The sequence below is a fragment of the Nothobranchius furzeri genome, chromosome 12 (genome assembly GCF_043380555.1).
Source record: "Nothobranchius furzeri strain GRZ-AD chromosome 12, NfurGRZ-RIMD1, whole genome shotgun sequence".
Classification (NCBI taxonomy): Eukaryota; Metazoa; Chordata; class Actinopteri; order Cyprinodontiformes; family Nothobranchiidae; genus Nothobranchius; species Nothobranchius furzeri.
In genome coordinates, this window is record NC_091752.1 from 36,626,685 (window position 1) to 36,645,193 (window position 18,509).

Genomic DNA, 18,509 nt, shown 5'->3' on the forward strand with positions numbered 1-18,509 from the left:
ATGCAAACGAAAGTGATAGTGCCTGCAGGTGAGGAGGAAGTGTGTGAGGCAAAGGCGTCAAAAAAGGGCGTTTTTTTATTTTTTATTTATTCAGAACAAATGATTGATTTTGTTCATCAGAAGAAACAAAAGAGTATACAAAATTTGCTAAAGTGAAACATACGTCTTCATCATTCAGGTGCATTAAAATGTCAGGAGAGTGATAACTAGAGGGAACATACAGTCAGATGCTTATTTGTTGTTGATTTAATTAATGTTTCTTATAATAAAACGGACAGTAGCATAAATGAAACACATAAACAAAGATTTTTTCTTATAAAATCTGTCATATTCAGTCATTTCCTACAGCAATGATCCAGTACAGAAGAGTATGATACAGCAGACTATTTCCTACCTTTGAGGGTGGGCAATATGGCAAATATGTATATTTATATAACAGTTTTTAACAGTGATGTCACGCAATCACAATTTTATAATGGTTTTGATGAATCTTTAAAGGTGCATCATGTAGAAATGAAGTAAAAATAGCACCCTGTGGTAAAAATTTGGTTACTGCAACCACTTTAAACAACTCTGGAGCTTTTTGCCGGCCGTCATCAAATTACAATTGTCAGTGCTGCAGTATTAGCTCACAGGAGACTCGGCACCCCCACACTCACTGATGGTAAACAGTGGTTACGTCCCTCCTTCCTTTGTTTGAAAGGAGAAAAACTGAAAATCCCCACAGCCAGCTGGATATGAAATATGTTTCAGTATAACCTTCCCTCCAAAAGGTCTCGATGTTAAATTCTCACTATATTCTTACATACTGCACCTTTAACAGTTTTGAAAATAAAACTTATTTTTTTGTGTTCATTTATGTGTTTATTCTGTTTTATTGAACCATTTTTTCAAGTTTCTGAACAATGCAACAGCACTGCTTTCCTGCAAAAGCAGCCCAAAATATAAAACACAAAAGAACATTACATAACATTTAGGAGTGTTTAATCAGTTTGTGCAATTGCAAATTGCCCCGTGTGTCAACTGTAGAACAGTGAATAAGTAGCTGAACATTAACAAATGCACTAACAGAATTATGTCAGTGAAGAAAAAGCATCAGAATTGTGCACATTATGTTTTGCTTCTATGTGTCTCCCGCAAGAGCAGTGGGGGGTGGATTTCGTAGCCATGGCACTGCAATTTCAGCGGCAGCTGAGCCTATGTAGGGGAAACACTGCTAGTTATATTGATACAGAGTCATCTTGTTTCTTGTTTGAAATTGCATATATATATATAAAATTATATATACTGCCCAGCCCTATTTATGTTCAGTCCTAAACACCACAACATAATATTAGCTTTATGCTAACAAATGCTAGTGTCGCTAGTTTATTGGCATTGTGTAATTTTATAAATTATCACTTCATTCTCATGTTAAGTTAACTAGACTAGCACGTTTCCCTCCTTCATGATCAGGTGTGGAGTGTGTCCCATCTAAAACGGTCCGGGTAGAAACGGTGCTTAAACATGCTCTGCTCTCACAAAACATACATCACAAATTATTCTATGGTCAAAAACTTGATCATCTAATATTGATGATATATTGCCCACCTCTTGGTACAATACAATACAACGTGATAGCTGAAATTATATGAAGAAAACACATAAATAAAATAATATGCTCTAATAAACCTGATTTAGTTCAGTGAAACGATGGGTTGAACAACAGGTCCAACCCTGTGAGGAAAACCAAGAACAGCACCGTATTTGTTTGCATTTCAGCTTTTTCGAATTGATGGACTAATTGTTGATCTCATTAAAAATGGAGTCAGAGGAAAGAACAGAACTAAGGAGGAGAGAGAGAAACGCTGTGGGCTGTGATACACAAGGCCTGCCGAGCAGAACAGCTAATCCTAGCCCCCACCCTCTCCATCGCTCTCCCCTCATCACCATTCACCGTCCTTTAAATGCAGCTTGGGCTGCCCCCTCCAAGTGTCTGCCCGCAAAGAAACTTTCCAAACTCCATCACCATGGCCTCCCATTAATTAGGCTTCAGCCAGCCACGCAGGAAGGGCGCTTGCTAGCCCGCTTCGCATCGCAGCTAGCAAATTAGAAAAGAAAAATCAGGAAATACTGTTATTTTGACTCCCTCTCTTTCTCCCTTTGTTCTAAGTCTCTCTCCCCACCAAGTAATAAATAGCAGAGGAGGGAGCTTGCTATGTCTGACACTGTTTACTGATTGTTTTGTTTTAATCCATGGTGGGTTATCCATGCAGCTAGAGCTGCTCAGGTCTCCATTTGAGTTTCTCCTGACATGCTTTCTGTTTTGTTCCTAATGTGGAGACACTTTTGTTTCTGTGGAACCCCTCAGGAGACTTAATGGAATATGTGCTTTCATGTTTTGGAGGTTTTTGTTTGCCCTTACGTCTTTTATCTGGAGCAAGAAAAGCAGGCAACAGATCTTTGAATGAGAAGGGGAATGAAACAGAGTTCTCATTTTCACTTTGTGTGAGACACAAACCCACACAGAGTCCCCACTTGTGTCTCTGTTGGATTTTGCTGCTTTTTCCTGTCAGACACATTTTTTAAATTTTATTCCAGACCCATACAGGTGCTGAAAATCCATGAAAATGTCTGAAATTTAATTTAGTGTTTCAAGGTTTGACTGGTCTTGCTTGTAAATGTGTAAATGCTTCAGTAGTGTTTCCCCATCAAGTGTAATATGTCCACTTTATGAATAGAACCAAATATTTGTCTTTTTAATGATTATTGTTTTAGATCTGTGACCCTTTGATTAAACAGACTTCACTGTTCTGACATTAATAACAAATGAGCTTTATTTAAATACATATTAGCATTTACATTTCAATTCAATTCAAGTTTATTTATATGGCGCCAAATCACGACAAGAGTCGTCTCAAGGCACTTCACATAATAATAAATATTCCAATTCACAGTTCATTAAGCCAATCGGAAATAATGTGTCCTATATAAGGAACCCAGCAAATTGCATCAAGTCACTGACTAGTGTCAGTGACTATACAGCAATCCTCATACTAAGCAAGCATGCAGCGACTGTGGAGAGGAAAACTCCCTTTTTACAGGAAGAAACCTCCAGAGAATCCTGGCTCAGTATAAGCAGCCATCCACCACGACTCACTGGGGATTGAGAAGACAGAGCAGGCGCACACACACACACACACACACACACACACACACACACACACACACACACACAATAATGTGTCTACAGTTCTATTGTGATGTTTTAGTAAATATTCTATTTGGTGAGGTAAACTTTATTGTATTTATCCTAGTGGATCTATAATTAAATTGGTAAACTAGCAGTAACACGTCCAATGTCAAGGAAAGCAAAAAGTTATTTTCAGGAGAGGGAGAATGTTTAAGTGGTTAGCAGCAGTGTGCTAGACGATGGCCCCCTCCATGAGGTCACCACAGCTCAGCAGAACATCGTTGTAGCTTCTTCTGGGGAGAAAAACACTTAGAGAGAAAATAAAGTTAACAGCTGAAATTGCAAAAAGTAATACAGTTAAAGAGCAGATAGTAGAAGAAGGTAGTAGAGTGTGGAAAGTGGTCAGTTTATCCTCCAGCAGTCTAAGCCTATAGCAGCATAACTACAGAGAAAACTCTGGATAATCTATCCTATTTAGATGGAGGCATGTTGGAGGCAGGGCAAGGGAGAGCCGTCTTTACCGACTGTACACTCCACCTCCCTCTACTCCCCCACTTGTCCAGATTTAGGCTAACGTCAGATTTTAACCATAGGCCCTATCAAATAAAAAATTTTTTAGCCTAGTCTTAAAAGTAGACAAAGTGTCTGCCTCACGGACTAAAGCTGGGAGCTGGTTCCACAGGAGAGGAGCCTGAAAACTAAAAGATCTGCCTCCCATCCTAATTTTAGATATTCTGGGAACCACCAGTAGACCTGCAGTCTGAGAGCGAAGTGCTCGGTTACGAACGTATGGAACAATCAGATCACTGATGTATGATGGAGCTTGATTATTAAGAGCTTTATATGTGAGAAGGAGGATCTTAAAATCTATTCTGAATTTAACAGGTAGCCAATGTAGGGAAGCTAGGACAGGAGAGATATGATCTCTCTTTTTAATTCTCATCAGAACTCTAGCTGCAGCATTTTGGACAAGCTGAAGACTTTTAACTACATTATGTGGACTTCCTGAGAGTAATGAATTACAGTAATCCAGTCTTGATGTAATAAATGCATGAACTAGTTTTTCAGCATCACTCCTGGAAAGGATGCTTCTAATCTTAGCAATATTCCGAAGGTGGAAAAAGGAAATCCTACAAACCTGTTTAACCTGGGAATTGAAAGACATGTCCTGATCAAAGATAACACCAAGGTTCCTTACTTTGTTTCCAGAGATAACTATAATGCCATTCAGGTCAGGTGATTGACTAAGCAATTTCCTTTTCTGAATTTCTGGTCCAAAGATGAGAACTTCCGTCTTGTCTTGATTTAAAAGCAAAAAGTTTAGAGTCATCCAATTTTTATGTCCTCAAGACAAGCCTGTAATCTACCCAAACGATTAGGTTCATCAGGGTTAATGGATAAATATAGCTGAGTATCGTCAGCATAACAGTGGAAGTTTATCCCATGCTGTCTAATGATTTTACCAATTGGGAGCATATACCGTAAATCCTCTAATACAGGCCGGTATTCAATTAAAGGCCGCCAATCCTGGCCGGTGTCTGAGTCAGCGGAGGTAAATAATGACCGGTCTCTTATTGTGGCCGGATGGCATGTGGTAACAAGCAAGTACGAGCGTCCCAGCGGCAGGGTTATAGTCCCCAAATCAACCAGCGGGAGGCAGTAGAAGTTCACGCAGACCTTTTTTAGGCCTTTTCTTCAACGCTTTGTAACGCTACAGACACGATCCTCTATCACGCTCCTACCACACAGAGTCACGGTGTCAGTTAACCATGCTAATTCAACCCCTCCACAGAACACACATCACCTTCCCTGTGGCTTACATAACACTCACACAACACGCAAATCAGCACATAGGAACTAGCAGAACGATAGGAAACACATATAACACAATACCCAGAATGCACCTGGCTTACAACCCCAGCCAGGTCATTACACTATCAAGTTCAAAGAGAACGTGCTGATTATGCTGCAGAACACTCTGGGGAGCAGCAGTAGGGGGTGTATGAACTACAGCAATCCCTCCGCGGTAGATGCGTTCCAGACCTGGCCGCGATAGGTGAAAATCCGCGAAGTAGGGACTCCCAGCATGTCCCTCGCGGGGATTCCCTTCACGTCGCACCTACGTCACAAACCGCGGCTATAAACGGAAGTCGCCTTTCCAGCTCACCACTCAGTCATCGTTTCTTCAGATTCACGATCAGAGTTTCCAACCTACCGATCAATCCAACGAACTATCAGCTCATAGTAAGTTATCTTACTTACTTCTGGAAAGCCCGGCATTTCCGTGTCACTTCGTTGACTCTCGAACGCTCGGGGGTTTCAGCACCGACGCTATCACTTCCGCGTCTGTGAAACCACGCTCCCTATTGAATTATCGTATGATCACATTCTCTTTTTGGGGGTAAAACTCAAGTGCCAGACCGTAGGTACTGACACGCGATCGTTCATGTCGGTTCATTTCCTTTAATGTTTTCTGTCTTTTATTTGCGCCTGATGTGTATCGCTGCTGTGGAGCGGGGCGCATCAACTTGTCCTCCGACGCACAGATCACAGCAGGGAGCGCTCAGATGTTTTCGCGGTCGGTAGATCTGCCTCCTGAGCACGGCCACAGTAACAATCAGGTGTCGCCACCTCAAAAACTAATTTAACACGCGATCGTTCATGTCAGTTCATTTCCTTTAATGTTTTCTGTCTTTTATTTGCGCCTGATGTGTTTCGCTGCATGCTGTGGAGCGGGACGCTGCGCGCATCACCTTGTCCTCCGACGCACTGATCACTGATACAGCCGCCAAACAGCAAGCGCTCCGCTGTTTTTGCGGTCGGTAGATCTTTTAGAACTGCAGTTCAAAGGTAACTCATGAGGTGAATATATATGAACCCAGGTAGCAGTTTTTCTTTAGGATTGAGAGGAGATGCAGGAAGATAATAAACAGAGACAGGACAGAAAAATAGTCAAATAAAAACAAGTTAGTTTTTGTACCTGCTGTTGCAACAAACAGACACCATTGAAGGTCATCAGAAGTGAACAGAAAATGAAATAATTATTTTAATGTTTAGAGCAGCAGGAACTCCGAGAGGCTGCAGGCGCATCAGTGAGTTTGCTGCGCTGCGCAGGGGGAGGGGGGAGAGGGCTGAAGCAGGAACTACCGTTGTTAAAAGAAATGTGTTTAACTTTTAAAATGTGGGCGCACTTTTAATTGTCAAAAACTCCAGCGAACCATTAGTTCATTTTGCTCAAATAGAAATAGAGGCCTGCCTCTAATACTGGCCCTCCTTCCAATAAAGGCCTGGAGCTTGATGAGCTTGAGTCAAATACAGGCCTGGGCCTGTATTAGAGGATTTACGGTATATAGTAAAAAGAATTGGTCCAAGCACTGAACCCTGTGGTACTCCACAAGTAACCCTGGAGTATGAAGAAGATTTGTCATGTACATTTAATATATGTCGCTTAATTCTGGCTCTTAAAACCAAAGAATATCTGATTTATTACGTTGATGGATTCAAATTGAGCTTCTGAGTTCAAATGCATGGATTAAAACTAAGTTTAGGATCTTTAGTTTAAATTTGTTATGTGTGAATAAATTTGACTTTAGGAAAGTCTAATAATTCAGAATTTTCTTCAAACACCTTGCTAATAAACAAAATAAAATTGATAACATAATACTCCTAATGAAATAGTCCAGTTGCAGTTATTTCATTGTTTATTTTATTGTTAGTTATTTATTTTCACATCTTTATGAATACTTACAGTCCTGTATTTGACTGATTTACAGAGCAATAAAGATAAAGACCGAAGTTTTCTGGAACTTCCAACCAATGTTATTCCAAACTAACCAAACAAACACGTTTTCTCTTTTATTCTGCATCCCACTAACATCTTCTCTATTTTCTCTATTCCTCTACCACTTTTACAAACATTCTCCCATTTTTCCCCCATTGTTGTTCCTCTCCTTCTTTCCTCATCATCTCCCCTTTCTCCTGTCTTTCTATGTTCCTAACTTCCTGTCCGCAGCAGAGTTTGACAGAATGAGAAGCCATGAGGAAAATGATACGGATGGTGAGGATGAAGAAGAGGAAAAGTTTAGGGCAGAAGAACAGCAGCTCTTCTCTGAAGGTGGTGGTGGTCATGATGATGATTCTTTTGGAGCTGCCTTCTCTGAGTCTGCACTGGTTACTAACCAACTACCACAGGACATCCTCCCAACCACGTCCAGCACTCAAAGACACCTGGAGCTTACTAACCCTGACTCTGCGCTAACATCTCTGGGTAAAATCCATGGCTGATGATGTGTGGTGCTGCATGATTCTCCTTGTTAAATGACTTAAGGTGGTGTCTCACTGAGCTGCATCTATAGGTGGAGACAAAAAATTCTAAATTTTCAGATGGAATCACACTGATTTGGTACTGCAAATTTAACAGAACATTCTTGCAAATTTCCTGCAATAATTACAAATTTATATTTTAGTAATTTCTCCTAATTCTATTAGCAGTTTTTCCCCCCACTCTGATTTTCAGATTTCCAATTAGTCACAACTAGGGCTGCATGATGTTGGTGATATTTTCTAACCCTGTGATATGTTGACCTATTGCTAAATTAGTAAATACAGCAATATTTAGCAACACTTAAAGTTATGCTACCCTTCTTCCATTTTGTTAACAACAGGTGGTAATTTACATTATTTTGAGTCAAAAAAGCGTTATGTAGTGGCTATTTGTCCATTAAATTTAAACAAAAAATTATCGAATACTTTCAAATGGCAACTTGGCTACGTCAAGGGTTAGGCTTTACGCACGGGTAAAAAGATTTCAAATCAAACAATGCCCATGCCAAAATTGCGTTTGGTGGTGGTTTATTCACACAAGAAGCAAGAGCACAGAGTTTTTACATCCTCTCTGTCTCTGTGATAAAAAACCATGTCCCCTCGCAGCCCTCGCTGCTCCACCCACCTTGACCTATTTATACAAATAATCACCCACACCTGACCAATAAACAATAAACTAATTAGCCAAAATTATAAATAAAAAGCATAATGCAAAACAAACAAATTAACTTTTGCATAAAATAAAGAAAAAAAACTAGGCTATAACTTAAGCCTATAATAAACTAAATAGCTTCAACACATTATTTTGCAACATGATACAGTCATAACTTTATACACATTTAACGGTTTTGTCAAACCACTCAGAAATACACGATCACCGTCATCTCACAGTTCTTAGCCTCGTATCATTAAAAGAGCGGAATCATCTTAAACAAAAACTATATTTTTACATCCACAAGGGTCCAGTCAAAGTACTCGTATAAAACAGTTAGTCCACAACAATTCTTACAGCCACAATCCAACATAACATTCCGCTGAAAACTGCAGAAATTTCCTTCATCCATTTCTGTCTTGCAAATTCTACCCCTACCGTTAGCATGCTCATATTAGCTTCAGCCCTCTACAGCATCGACCCTGATGTGTGACTTTTTGATCAGCTCCTTACCTGATCCAACGGGTGGAACGTTACCCTCCCACCCCCTCGGTCCCTCTGATGAGGCAACAGCTTCAACTATTGGCCAGTTGGTCAAAAGTGATATTCTCTGTTTAGCTTAAACCAATTGCAATGCATTATGTTGTTTATCTGTACATAAAATAGCAAATGAGATTCAGATTAAGCAACAAAATCTGATGTTTTATCACAAAAACACATCCCTTCATGGTCCGCTTCAACAAACTGCTTAAGAACAAGAATGTTTGGTGGTTTACTGTGTGTCAGGTAGATAAAAACACATTAAGTTCAGTTCTCTCCAACATCACAGCAGGATCTGCGATGTGACTGCACATGCAACACCGTACAGTTCTAATCACAGCTGACCGTTCTCAGAGTTCTTGCTCACTCTGGCTCACAGACACACAAATCTGAGAAGAGTTCCTGACACCCACAATGACTCAGGGACTATTTTAAAGCTGTGGTTGACCGAAAAACCATTGTAACATTAACTGCCATTGATGAAATAACTCGTCATTTTAAATCCACGTGACCAGGAAGCAGAAAGTCCATGTGTTAGGAGATCATTTTTGGGCCGCTGCTTTTAAAAAAAATGAGGCGCGAACTGGAAAAGTGAAAGATTATGAAAGAACGGATAACGCTCGAAATGCGCGGACTGTTCCTGATGTAAGAGGTGAGTCTACTCTTTGTTTTGCTAGTTTTGGCGTTGACATCATCATAGAGCGCAATGTTCTGTGACTCTTAAAAAAACAGTGAAAACGCTGAAAAACGCTGGCAGCGAAGGGCTTTTCTGATCAGGAAATGGCTGGCAGTGAATGAGTTAATGGTCATTTCTGATTATAGTTGGTCACTCTGAGTTTTCATGCAGCCTGAACATGAAAATAGTCTCCTACATCTATCTCCTGCTTTAGCTTCTGATAGAAAATAGACGGTTAAATGCTAGGATTTGAAAATCCTCACAGATCTGCATCACACTGAATTAGTGTTCATGGACTCACCCATCTTGACTCACAACGGGGAAGGCTGTTGTGTTTTAACATCCGGGAATTAGCAGTGGACGTCTCAGCTAGTTTAAGCTAACCATTAGCATTAGCAACTTAACCTAACAGAACTCCTTCAAACTTGTGTTATTTGTGAAGCTAAAACATTGTTGTTGTAGGTCAGTGGTAGAGTTTCGTTACTGTTATCCGATCTGGAGCAAGATGTCTAAATATCATGAAATAAGACTTCAAACCTGCTGTCAGAAGCTCAGCTGTGATGTGGGCAACTTTTAATGGTAAAAAGATTTGAATTTTATGTCACTATCACCAAAAAGTTATTAAAAATAATAACTATTGAACTAAACAGTTTACTCCAGACAGGATTAAGTAAATATGTTTGAATCTTCAGAGGAATATGCATATAAATCTTCAGAAGTGAAACAATTACTTTGTTTTGTGATTAATTCATGCAGTCACTGTCAATCTGAGATAAATGAGAGCGCAGAGAAGAACCTGACAAACAAACACAACAACAAACAAATTCTGTCCCCTGCTTTGAATTGCATTATCTCACTGTTTCTTTCATTGTTCTTTTATTTTATTGGATGCTAATATTTAAGCACTTCTAAAAGAAATAGATGGCTGTGAAAGTAGAAGGAACATTTCTGTTTCTACTCTTTAATTTGGTGAAAGGAAATGTTGCACAAATCATGTTTGCTTCATTTACTCTGAATATGAGTGTGCTTTGAATATCCTTGTGTATTTGTGACAAAGTTCAAGAGCATGCATCTGTATTCTGTATCTTCATACATGCATCTCTGCATGTGTATGCGTGTGTGTGTTTGTGCACGTTTGTGTGCGTGTGTGTGTTCGCTGCACACGGGGTGGTGACACATGAAACGGTCGCCCTCCTGTTCTTTCATCTTCCTCGGTGCAGTGGTCTGTCCTGGCAGGGGAGCTGTGGTTACCAGTCCCTGGAAAATAGAGCTGTATGCAGCTGCTGGCAGGCACACAGAGAGGGAGAAGCAAGGATGGACAGAGGAAAAGAAAAAAGGATGAATGGAACAAAGAAATTAAGTGTAAAAATGTGATATTTAGTTTCACTGGAGGAGAAATGTGATCTAGACATAATGATGGAGGATTCATTAAAGTAAAATAAGTAAATGAATGTATCAATCAATCAGCTTTATTTGTATAGCACATTTAAAACAATCAGAGATTGACCAAAGTGCTGAACAATGTTTAAGAAAGGACACAATGAGACAAATTAAACAGCAGCAGAAGTTGTAAAAATGAATAGCAGTAAGTAATAATAAAATAAACAATAAGACAATAAAAACAACAGTAAAACTATAAGAGATAATAAAATGGTTAAGAACACTCAAAAGCTAAAGAAAATACATAGATGTCTTCAAATTCCATTTAAAAAATCCCTGTAGAAGGGCAGTTTTTCACCCAGGTAGGTATACTCTGAACCTTGTTCAGATCTTGTCTTGTAGTTTTTTATGTCCCTTGTCCCTCCCCTGCATTTTTTTTATTGATTTTTCTAACAATCAAATCAAAACAGAACAGAACCCCACCTCCAACCTCCTCACTACACTGGATCCATCTTAAAATATAAAACAAGTACAAAAACGTTTAAAAAATAATGCTGTATGAAAAGAAAAATTGGTCCACAACATGTAAACATGCAATTATAGAAAAATTATAACAATTTGCTCACTGAGACATTGTTTAAATATAACATAAATGATGACCATATATTAAGAAATTTCTCCTACGAACCCCTCATACTATGTCTAATCTTCTAGAGGTGCACATGGGGCATAACTTCCCTGATCCAGTGACCACACGGTGGCAGATGGGTATCTTTCTTAGACAGTATAGACTTAGACAGTATAGACTTGGACAGTATAGACTTAGACAGTATAGACTTGGGCAGTATAGACTTGGGCAGTATAGACTTAGACAGTATAGACTTAGACAGTATAGACCTGGACAGTATAGACTTGGACAGTATAGACTTAGACAGTGTAGACTTGGACAGTATAGACTTGGACAGTATAGACTTGGACAGTATAGACTTAGACAGTATAGACTTAGACAGTATAGACCTGGACAGTATAGACTTGGACAGTATAGACTTGGGCAGTATAGACTTGGGCAGTATAGACTTAGACGGTATAGACTTAGACGGTATAGACCTGGACAGTATAGACTTGGACAGTATAGACTTAGACAGTGTAGACTTGGACAGTATAGACTTGGACAGTATAGACTTGGACAGTATAGACTTAGACAGTATAGACTTAGACAGTATAGACCTGGACAGTATAGACTTGGACAGTATAGACTTGGACAGTATAGACTTGGACAGTATAGACTTAGACAGTATAGACTTGGACAGTATAGACTTGCACAGTATAGACTTAGACAGTATAGACTTAGCCAGTATAAGTCTTTTGGACCAACTTTTTGTGCACAAGGAGACTTTATTTCACCTGAGGATGAAAGTGGTTTTAAATTCTCCATAAGGGTTTATATTCTCTCTCTTTCAGGTACAAACAGTAAGCACGTTGATGTGAAGCTGAAGAAGCTGGTGGATACCGGTCCAAGAGGAGTCACTTCCCCTTCGTCCCTTTCCTCCACATCCTCATCATCCTCACCCACCGCCTCCTCCCTCTCCCCACTCAGCCCCACAGAAGGACTGGAGGTACACACACATACCTACTCTTCATCTAGCAGCTTTATCCATCTCACATTCCTTTCATGTCGCTGTCGTTTGTTTAGTGTTTTTCTCTTCTCTGTCTCTCAGAGCACCATCAAAGGTTCAGTCCAATCAATTAGATCCGATTGACCCCGTTTGTCAGCCTGCTGACCCTTTGTACTCACCTGTCAGTTGTACCACTTCATGCAGGACTGTAGTTTATCCCTCTGGTGTCCGAATAAATCTGTCTAAAGCCACAGCAAGCACACAAATACTTGTCTGGCATTGGGATGCTCTTCGTTAGATAGAGGCGTCCCGTCTGTATTGATTATGACCTTTTCAGTGTGTGTAGGAGGATACATGCAGAAGTAGCTGCTTGTGTCTACAGCGTCTGATGTGAATATTGAGTCAACAAGATGCTCTGATGGTCTGAACATCTGTTTAATTGATTCTGAATGTCGAGTAGGGTTGTGTCTGTGTGTTTGGTGCGTGTGTGTGGCTGTCTGCACAAGTGAAACTCTCTGCACACACGACAACACGTGGCGTCTTTGATCAACAATTCACATAAACACCCTCTTGTGTTCAAAGCTAAAAGGCTTATGGCTGGTGGAGTGCATATATGTGCGTTACGTCGCAGGGGTGGAATGGAGGTTTGGTCGATGTTGTTGCAGAAAGTAATCTTTTCCAGGAGGGGAATGAACTAGATATGGAATACTGAATGATGTAAGACCTTCTCACCACTACTTCCATGGTGAGAAGGTAATTATGACGTTGCATCAGAGGATGTAACTAAAGGGGCAACAAGACCTCAGTTTGTCAGATGGAACTAGTTTTGTTCCTGGTACAGTTGGCTCACATTTCTGGCGCCTCTGACCCTTGGAAACTAACATAGGAAGAGTTTGAGACAGGTGTCAGACGCCCGGAGAACTCTGACAGTTTTAGGAAAAGTATTTTGAAACATGTAACTCTCACAAGGACATTCAGAACCTACTGTTAGTCACCAGCAGTCACAGCCCAGCTTGTTAATGACCCGGAGACTGCAGATTCAGGCTTCTACCCTTTTTGAGACAGCGACCTCTAATGGACGGATGTTTATGGGCCATAGGGTTTGGACAAGGTTTGGAGCCAGATAAAATTTTGTTTAGAAATGTAGGTAGAAAACATACTCTGGTTTCATTAAAGAAATAGTTAAACAAATAGTGTGCTCCATGTTCAACACTTACAAGACTGCTATGAAACCAGGGGGTGGCGCTGTCTCGAAAAACAGCAGAAGCCTAAAACTGCAATCGGCCTGAATCTGCGGTCTCCGGCTCTGCGGTGACACCCTTCTCCATCTATCCTGAGAGACCCAAATATTGATGTAGGTCTTTGGAGCATTTTCATTCAATTTTAAGCATGAGGAGTTGTGTCAGATTTAATTATGTGTGAATCTATACATAATCGCATACACCTATTCACCATTGGTACATTAAGTCTTCATGTTTTGTATAATAATATTAAAAATTCAGGGCTATAAAGGCAGCATCAACTCAAAATTAGTTTAAAGTGCTAAGAACTAAAGATTCTGGTTCTCAGAAGCCAAACTGAGTCATACTGCTGTTAGCTAATCAGAGGTGAGATGATGTCCAAATATCAGGAAATAAGACTCCAAATCCAAGTCATCTGAGGCTATTTTCTCCTCTGGCTGAAAAGGCATTATTCCTACTAGGGAACACTGCTGTGTTACAAATATGAGTAAAGTTGACCTTTAATAGTTTCCATGTCAGAGAGAAAAAAATTGGTAAGAAGAGTGAAAGTAATTTGTTTGTTTTCTATGGAATAGAATAGAATACAATAGAATAGAATAGACTTTGCAGGTAAACACACAAAGACAGTGAGCTATTATTGTAACCTTCAACCACTAAAAACACTGAATGGAAAGGAAACTTTTGTTTCCAGAACTATGCAGCATAAGGGACACTGACAAACGGTATTGCACAAGTATTGGACACATACTGAATGTTGCATTGATGCAATTGTGTAACAGTACAGCTTAAACTGAGGAGTTATACACTCTTGCTGCAGAGAGGATGAATGACCTACGGTAGCATTCTGGTTTACATCTTGGATGTCGCAGTCTGCCTCTGAAGGAGCAGTCCATGGTCTCCACTGTGGAATGTGGTGGGTGGGAGGGGTTTTCCAAGATGGTGGTCATCTTCCCCAGCATCCTTCTTTCACACATCTCCTCAGCTGAAACCAGTGTGCAGCCCAGAGCTAAGCTAGCTTTGTTAACTAGCTTGTTTAGTCTTTTCCTGTCTCTGTCAGAGCTGCCTGCACCCCAACAGACCACAGCAGAGTGGATACCAGATCCAATAACAGTGATAAAAGGATTTTAGGAGATGGGAATCAACTCCGAAGGACCTCAGCCTTCTCAGGAGGTGGAGGTGGCTTTGGCCCTTCGCATACAGAGCATCTGTGTTGTTGGACCAGTTCAGTTTGCTGTTGAGGTGAACACCCAGGTACTTAAAGGTATTTACCACCTAAATATACACTTCCTGGATGTTTACTGGTGAGAGAGGAGTTTTTCTCCCAAAAGTTGCAGGTGGGAAGCCCTGAAAATCGCACGCATGCACACACACACCGTCTCTCTCATTAGTGATTGTGTGTATTCACAGCCTCAGCAGCACACGATAAGGGCGTGCGATGCTCAGCGGACTGCAACATTAGTCACGCAGCCCTCTGCATGCACACCCACACCAAATCATCACTGTGATGTTTGCAGTGATAAGATTTTACAGGGGTGTGAAAGGAAGCAGGAATAGTCAGACTCTGATATCTGCTCGGGTCAGGAAAAGTCTCAAGTGGGCAGCAGTTCTGTTCATTTGTGTGAGCGAGACAGTTTGGGCTGTTTTGGGTGCAAATGCAGCAGCTGAAAGCACAAACAGCAGGTTAAAGCCATATGTCGTAATAAATGTGAAAACCGTCTCAGGGCCTTAATCAGTCCCTCGGGAATTTCACTTTTCTGTGAAATAAGCAATTTTCTACAGGAGTTTCCTATTTTAACAAGTTTTTATGGCACAAATATATTTTTCAAACCCTCATGAAAATATGACAAGGACAGAAGCGTTAATCCAATAAATCCGCTGGCATCCAATTATCTTTGATTGTTTCACTTTAATTTAAACAAACATATAAATTATTCATCTAATCAGCCCCTGCCTGCAGCGCCTTGGATAAATACATGCTTAGTTTGTTCCTCTGCTTTATAAACCTACAGTTTTAGACCATGTGATCACCTCCTCAAAGGTTTCCAAGGAGCATCAGTCATTACAGATAGAGCGATGAAATAGGTCTATTGGAGATTAAAAACAATAAGTAAATAAACAGAGTTGGGTGGAGAGGTGGAAATCAGAGCAAAGTCTCAGAAATCCTGGGATTAATTTTAATAAACTTATGTTGGAAAGTCTTAAATTTACTAGGAAATCTTGAACAATTTCATGACTAAAATTATTCATTTAATTTAATTTAGTCTGATAGTTGAATTTAAATTTAAAACAAAATTCTGTACTTTTAGAAGTGACGTCTTAAATTGATCAGAAATGAAAAAAAAAAACTTTAAAGTTTATAGTACTAAAAGATTTGTGGGAAGGGATAAAGTTGAAAATGTACAAGCAAGACATCCAGATATTTATAGGTTATTGGTTGAATTTTTACTGGGAAAAAAGTCACTAATTTCTCCAAACATACCAAATTTTGTTTGTAGATTTTAAAATGAGTTTTTCCATTACAGTCGCTGTTTAAAAAATGTTCATCAAATAAAATGAAATTCCTACAAAGGCATGATTGTCTTTCCAGCTTGAGGAATTTGTTTATAACACACTCGCTCACATTAATGCCTCCACACATGTCTGCTTGTGTCCTCTGTTTTTAAATCCTTTATTGGGCTTTTTGTGTTAAAAAAAAAACACATAAAATCTGAAGCACTTCATAAATAAATTTGCCTCCATTTAACTTGGCACAAGGTTTTAAGTGGCTGGTTGGAGCTGACAGACTAATAGACAAAACAAAGTGGGAGCAGTCTAATTGCTGACTTTGTTTTTGAGAGTCAGTAATCTGAAACTATCCTAACTCCCCATCTACGCCCTGCTTCCCACCCCCCACCCCCACACCGTCTCTATCAGCCGCCACTGCTTCACTATCTCCCTCCGTCTCAAGCATTGGAACGAGCTTGCCCTAATTGTTGACTTTATTACACTTTTCGCCGTCTTATTAGCGTCGCTGCGGCATCAGTCTTTACTGAAGTCGGTTTCTTTTCCACTCGGCTTGGCATATTTGGAGACTTGGTAATAAAGCATTTCTGCGTGCCGTCTCTGATAGAGGGAGAAGCGAGCATGTAGCTTTTTAACACGTGTTCACTTTGAAAACAATAGTGTTTTTTGCATTTTGCATAATCTGAATATATTTTCTGGCTCGAGGTTTTGTTGAAAGTCAAGTTAATTGCCTCCTTTTTGTCTCTCTCATGAGTGAGGGGGCGAATGAATGAGTACGTGTGTGTGTGTGTGTGTGTGTGTGTGTGTGTGTGTGTGTGTGTGTGTGTGTGTGTGTGTGTGTGTGTGTGTGTGTGTGTGTGTGTGTGTTTGTATTTTAGTGTAATTCATAAAGACAAATAACAATGCAGCTTAAATATCAACTTCTGCCAGATTTACCGTTTACCTGTCTGAAGCTGTGCAAGCATGCATGCAAACCTTTAAATGTGCATTAAATTTGCATAAAATGTGCAACATTAATTTGTTCATGCACCAGATGTTTGCATCAGTATACTTCTGTTTTTTGTTGTTTTTGTAGCACAAAGTCTAGCTTTGACTTCTGGTCATGTCTGGATGCGTACGTAACACACTCACCAAGCAGATTGTCTTTTTGTGACAGAATAATGCTGAAGAGTTGCGAGCAGAGCGACTTCGCAGAGCCACAGAGAAGTTAAGGAGTCCTGTCGTCTTCAACAAGGATTCTGCAGTGAGGAAAACTCAGCTAAAGTCCTTCAGTCAGTATGTGGAAAACAGACCAGGTGAGCAAAAATACGCAAAAGCACACACTTTGTGTTTACTGAGGGTGGTCCGTTTAATCCAGCAGCCCTTCAAATACTCACATCTAGTTCGGTCAGAGCTCACCACTGAGGACTTTTGAGACAATTCAGTTTGTGTTGTTTTTAGAGGAACTGCGCTTATTTAAGGACTGTTTCTACAAGAAGAAGAAGAAGAAAATATCATTTCTATAGCGCCTCTCAAGATAAAAATTACTAGGCGCTTTACAAAAACAAAAAATGTAAAAATATAAAAAATAATTTAGAAAATGGTTAAAATATATATTTAAAATGAGCAAAAAATATACAATTGTGATCAAAAAAAAATTTTAAGAAAGAGAGGGAGAGAATAGGAAAGAGGGAAATCAGTGGATCCTGAGGAAGGTGGAATAGGTGGGGAGAGTAAAATAAAGAGAGAGTGGTGAAGAAGGTCATACAAAAGCTACTTGGAACAAGTGAGTCTTCAGCTGCTTTTTAAAAGAAAACCACTGAGTCCACTGATCTCAGGCTCAGGGGGAGAGAGTTCCAGAGTCTGGGGGCCACAGCAGCAGATGATCTGTCACCTTTGGTCTTTAGCCTGGTGCTGCACAACCAGTAGGCTTTGATCACTGGACCTCAGGGACCTGCTGGGGGTGTAGGGACTAAGAAGATCACCAATGTAAGATGGTGCTTGTCCATGTAAGGCCCTATAGACCAGAACCAGGATCTTGAAATGAACCCTGAAGTTGACTGGCAGCCAATGAAGCTGGAGGAGAAGCGGGGTGATGCCATTTGAGTTCAGAATCAGCTTTATTGTCATTGCACCAGCGTCCTAGAACAAAGAAATTTGACTCCACAGCACAACATGACAGGATACAAGCAGGCCATGAGAACATCCATACACGGCTTTAAAGAGGTGCTTCACTGAGAAACCATTATTTACTCATTATTTTTGAAAATGATCGGTCACTCTGAGGTTTTCATGCAGGCTGAACTTAAAAGTAATATTTTACACCTGTTTTCTGCATTAGCTTCTGATAGAAAATAGAGAATGAAACTCTAGGATTTGAAAAGCCTGACAGATCTACTTCACACTGTCATTAACATTCATGGACTCA

General features: G+C 40.1%; 1 protein-coding gene across 10 annotated transcripts in view; it reads left to right on the forward strand.

Annotated features, from left to right (window-relative positions):
- ehbp1 (EH domain binding protein 1) overlaps positions 1 to 18,509 on the forward strand; it is a 225,295-nt gene that overhangs the window by 168,233 nt on the left and 38,553 nt on the right. For 5 of the 10 annotated variants that reach the window (XM_070542571.1, XM_054750382.2, XM_015944984.3 and 2 more), the window contains 3 exons: positions 7,185 to 7,439; positions 12,205 to 12,359; positions 17,259 to 17,397. In XM_070542571.1, the coding sequence (XP_070398672.1) occupies positions 7,185 to 7,439; positions 12,205 to 12,359; positions 17,259 to 17,397 (549 nt within the window). The remainder of the gene's footprint in view (positions 1 to 7,184; positions 7,440 to 12,204; positions 12,360 to 17,258; positions 17,398 to 18,509) is intronic. The other 5 variants (XM_015944987.3, XM_054750385.2, XM_054750383.2 and 2 more) reach the window with 4 other exon arrangements.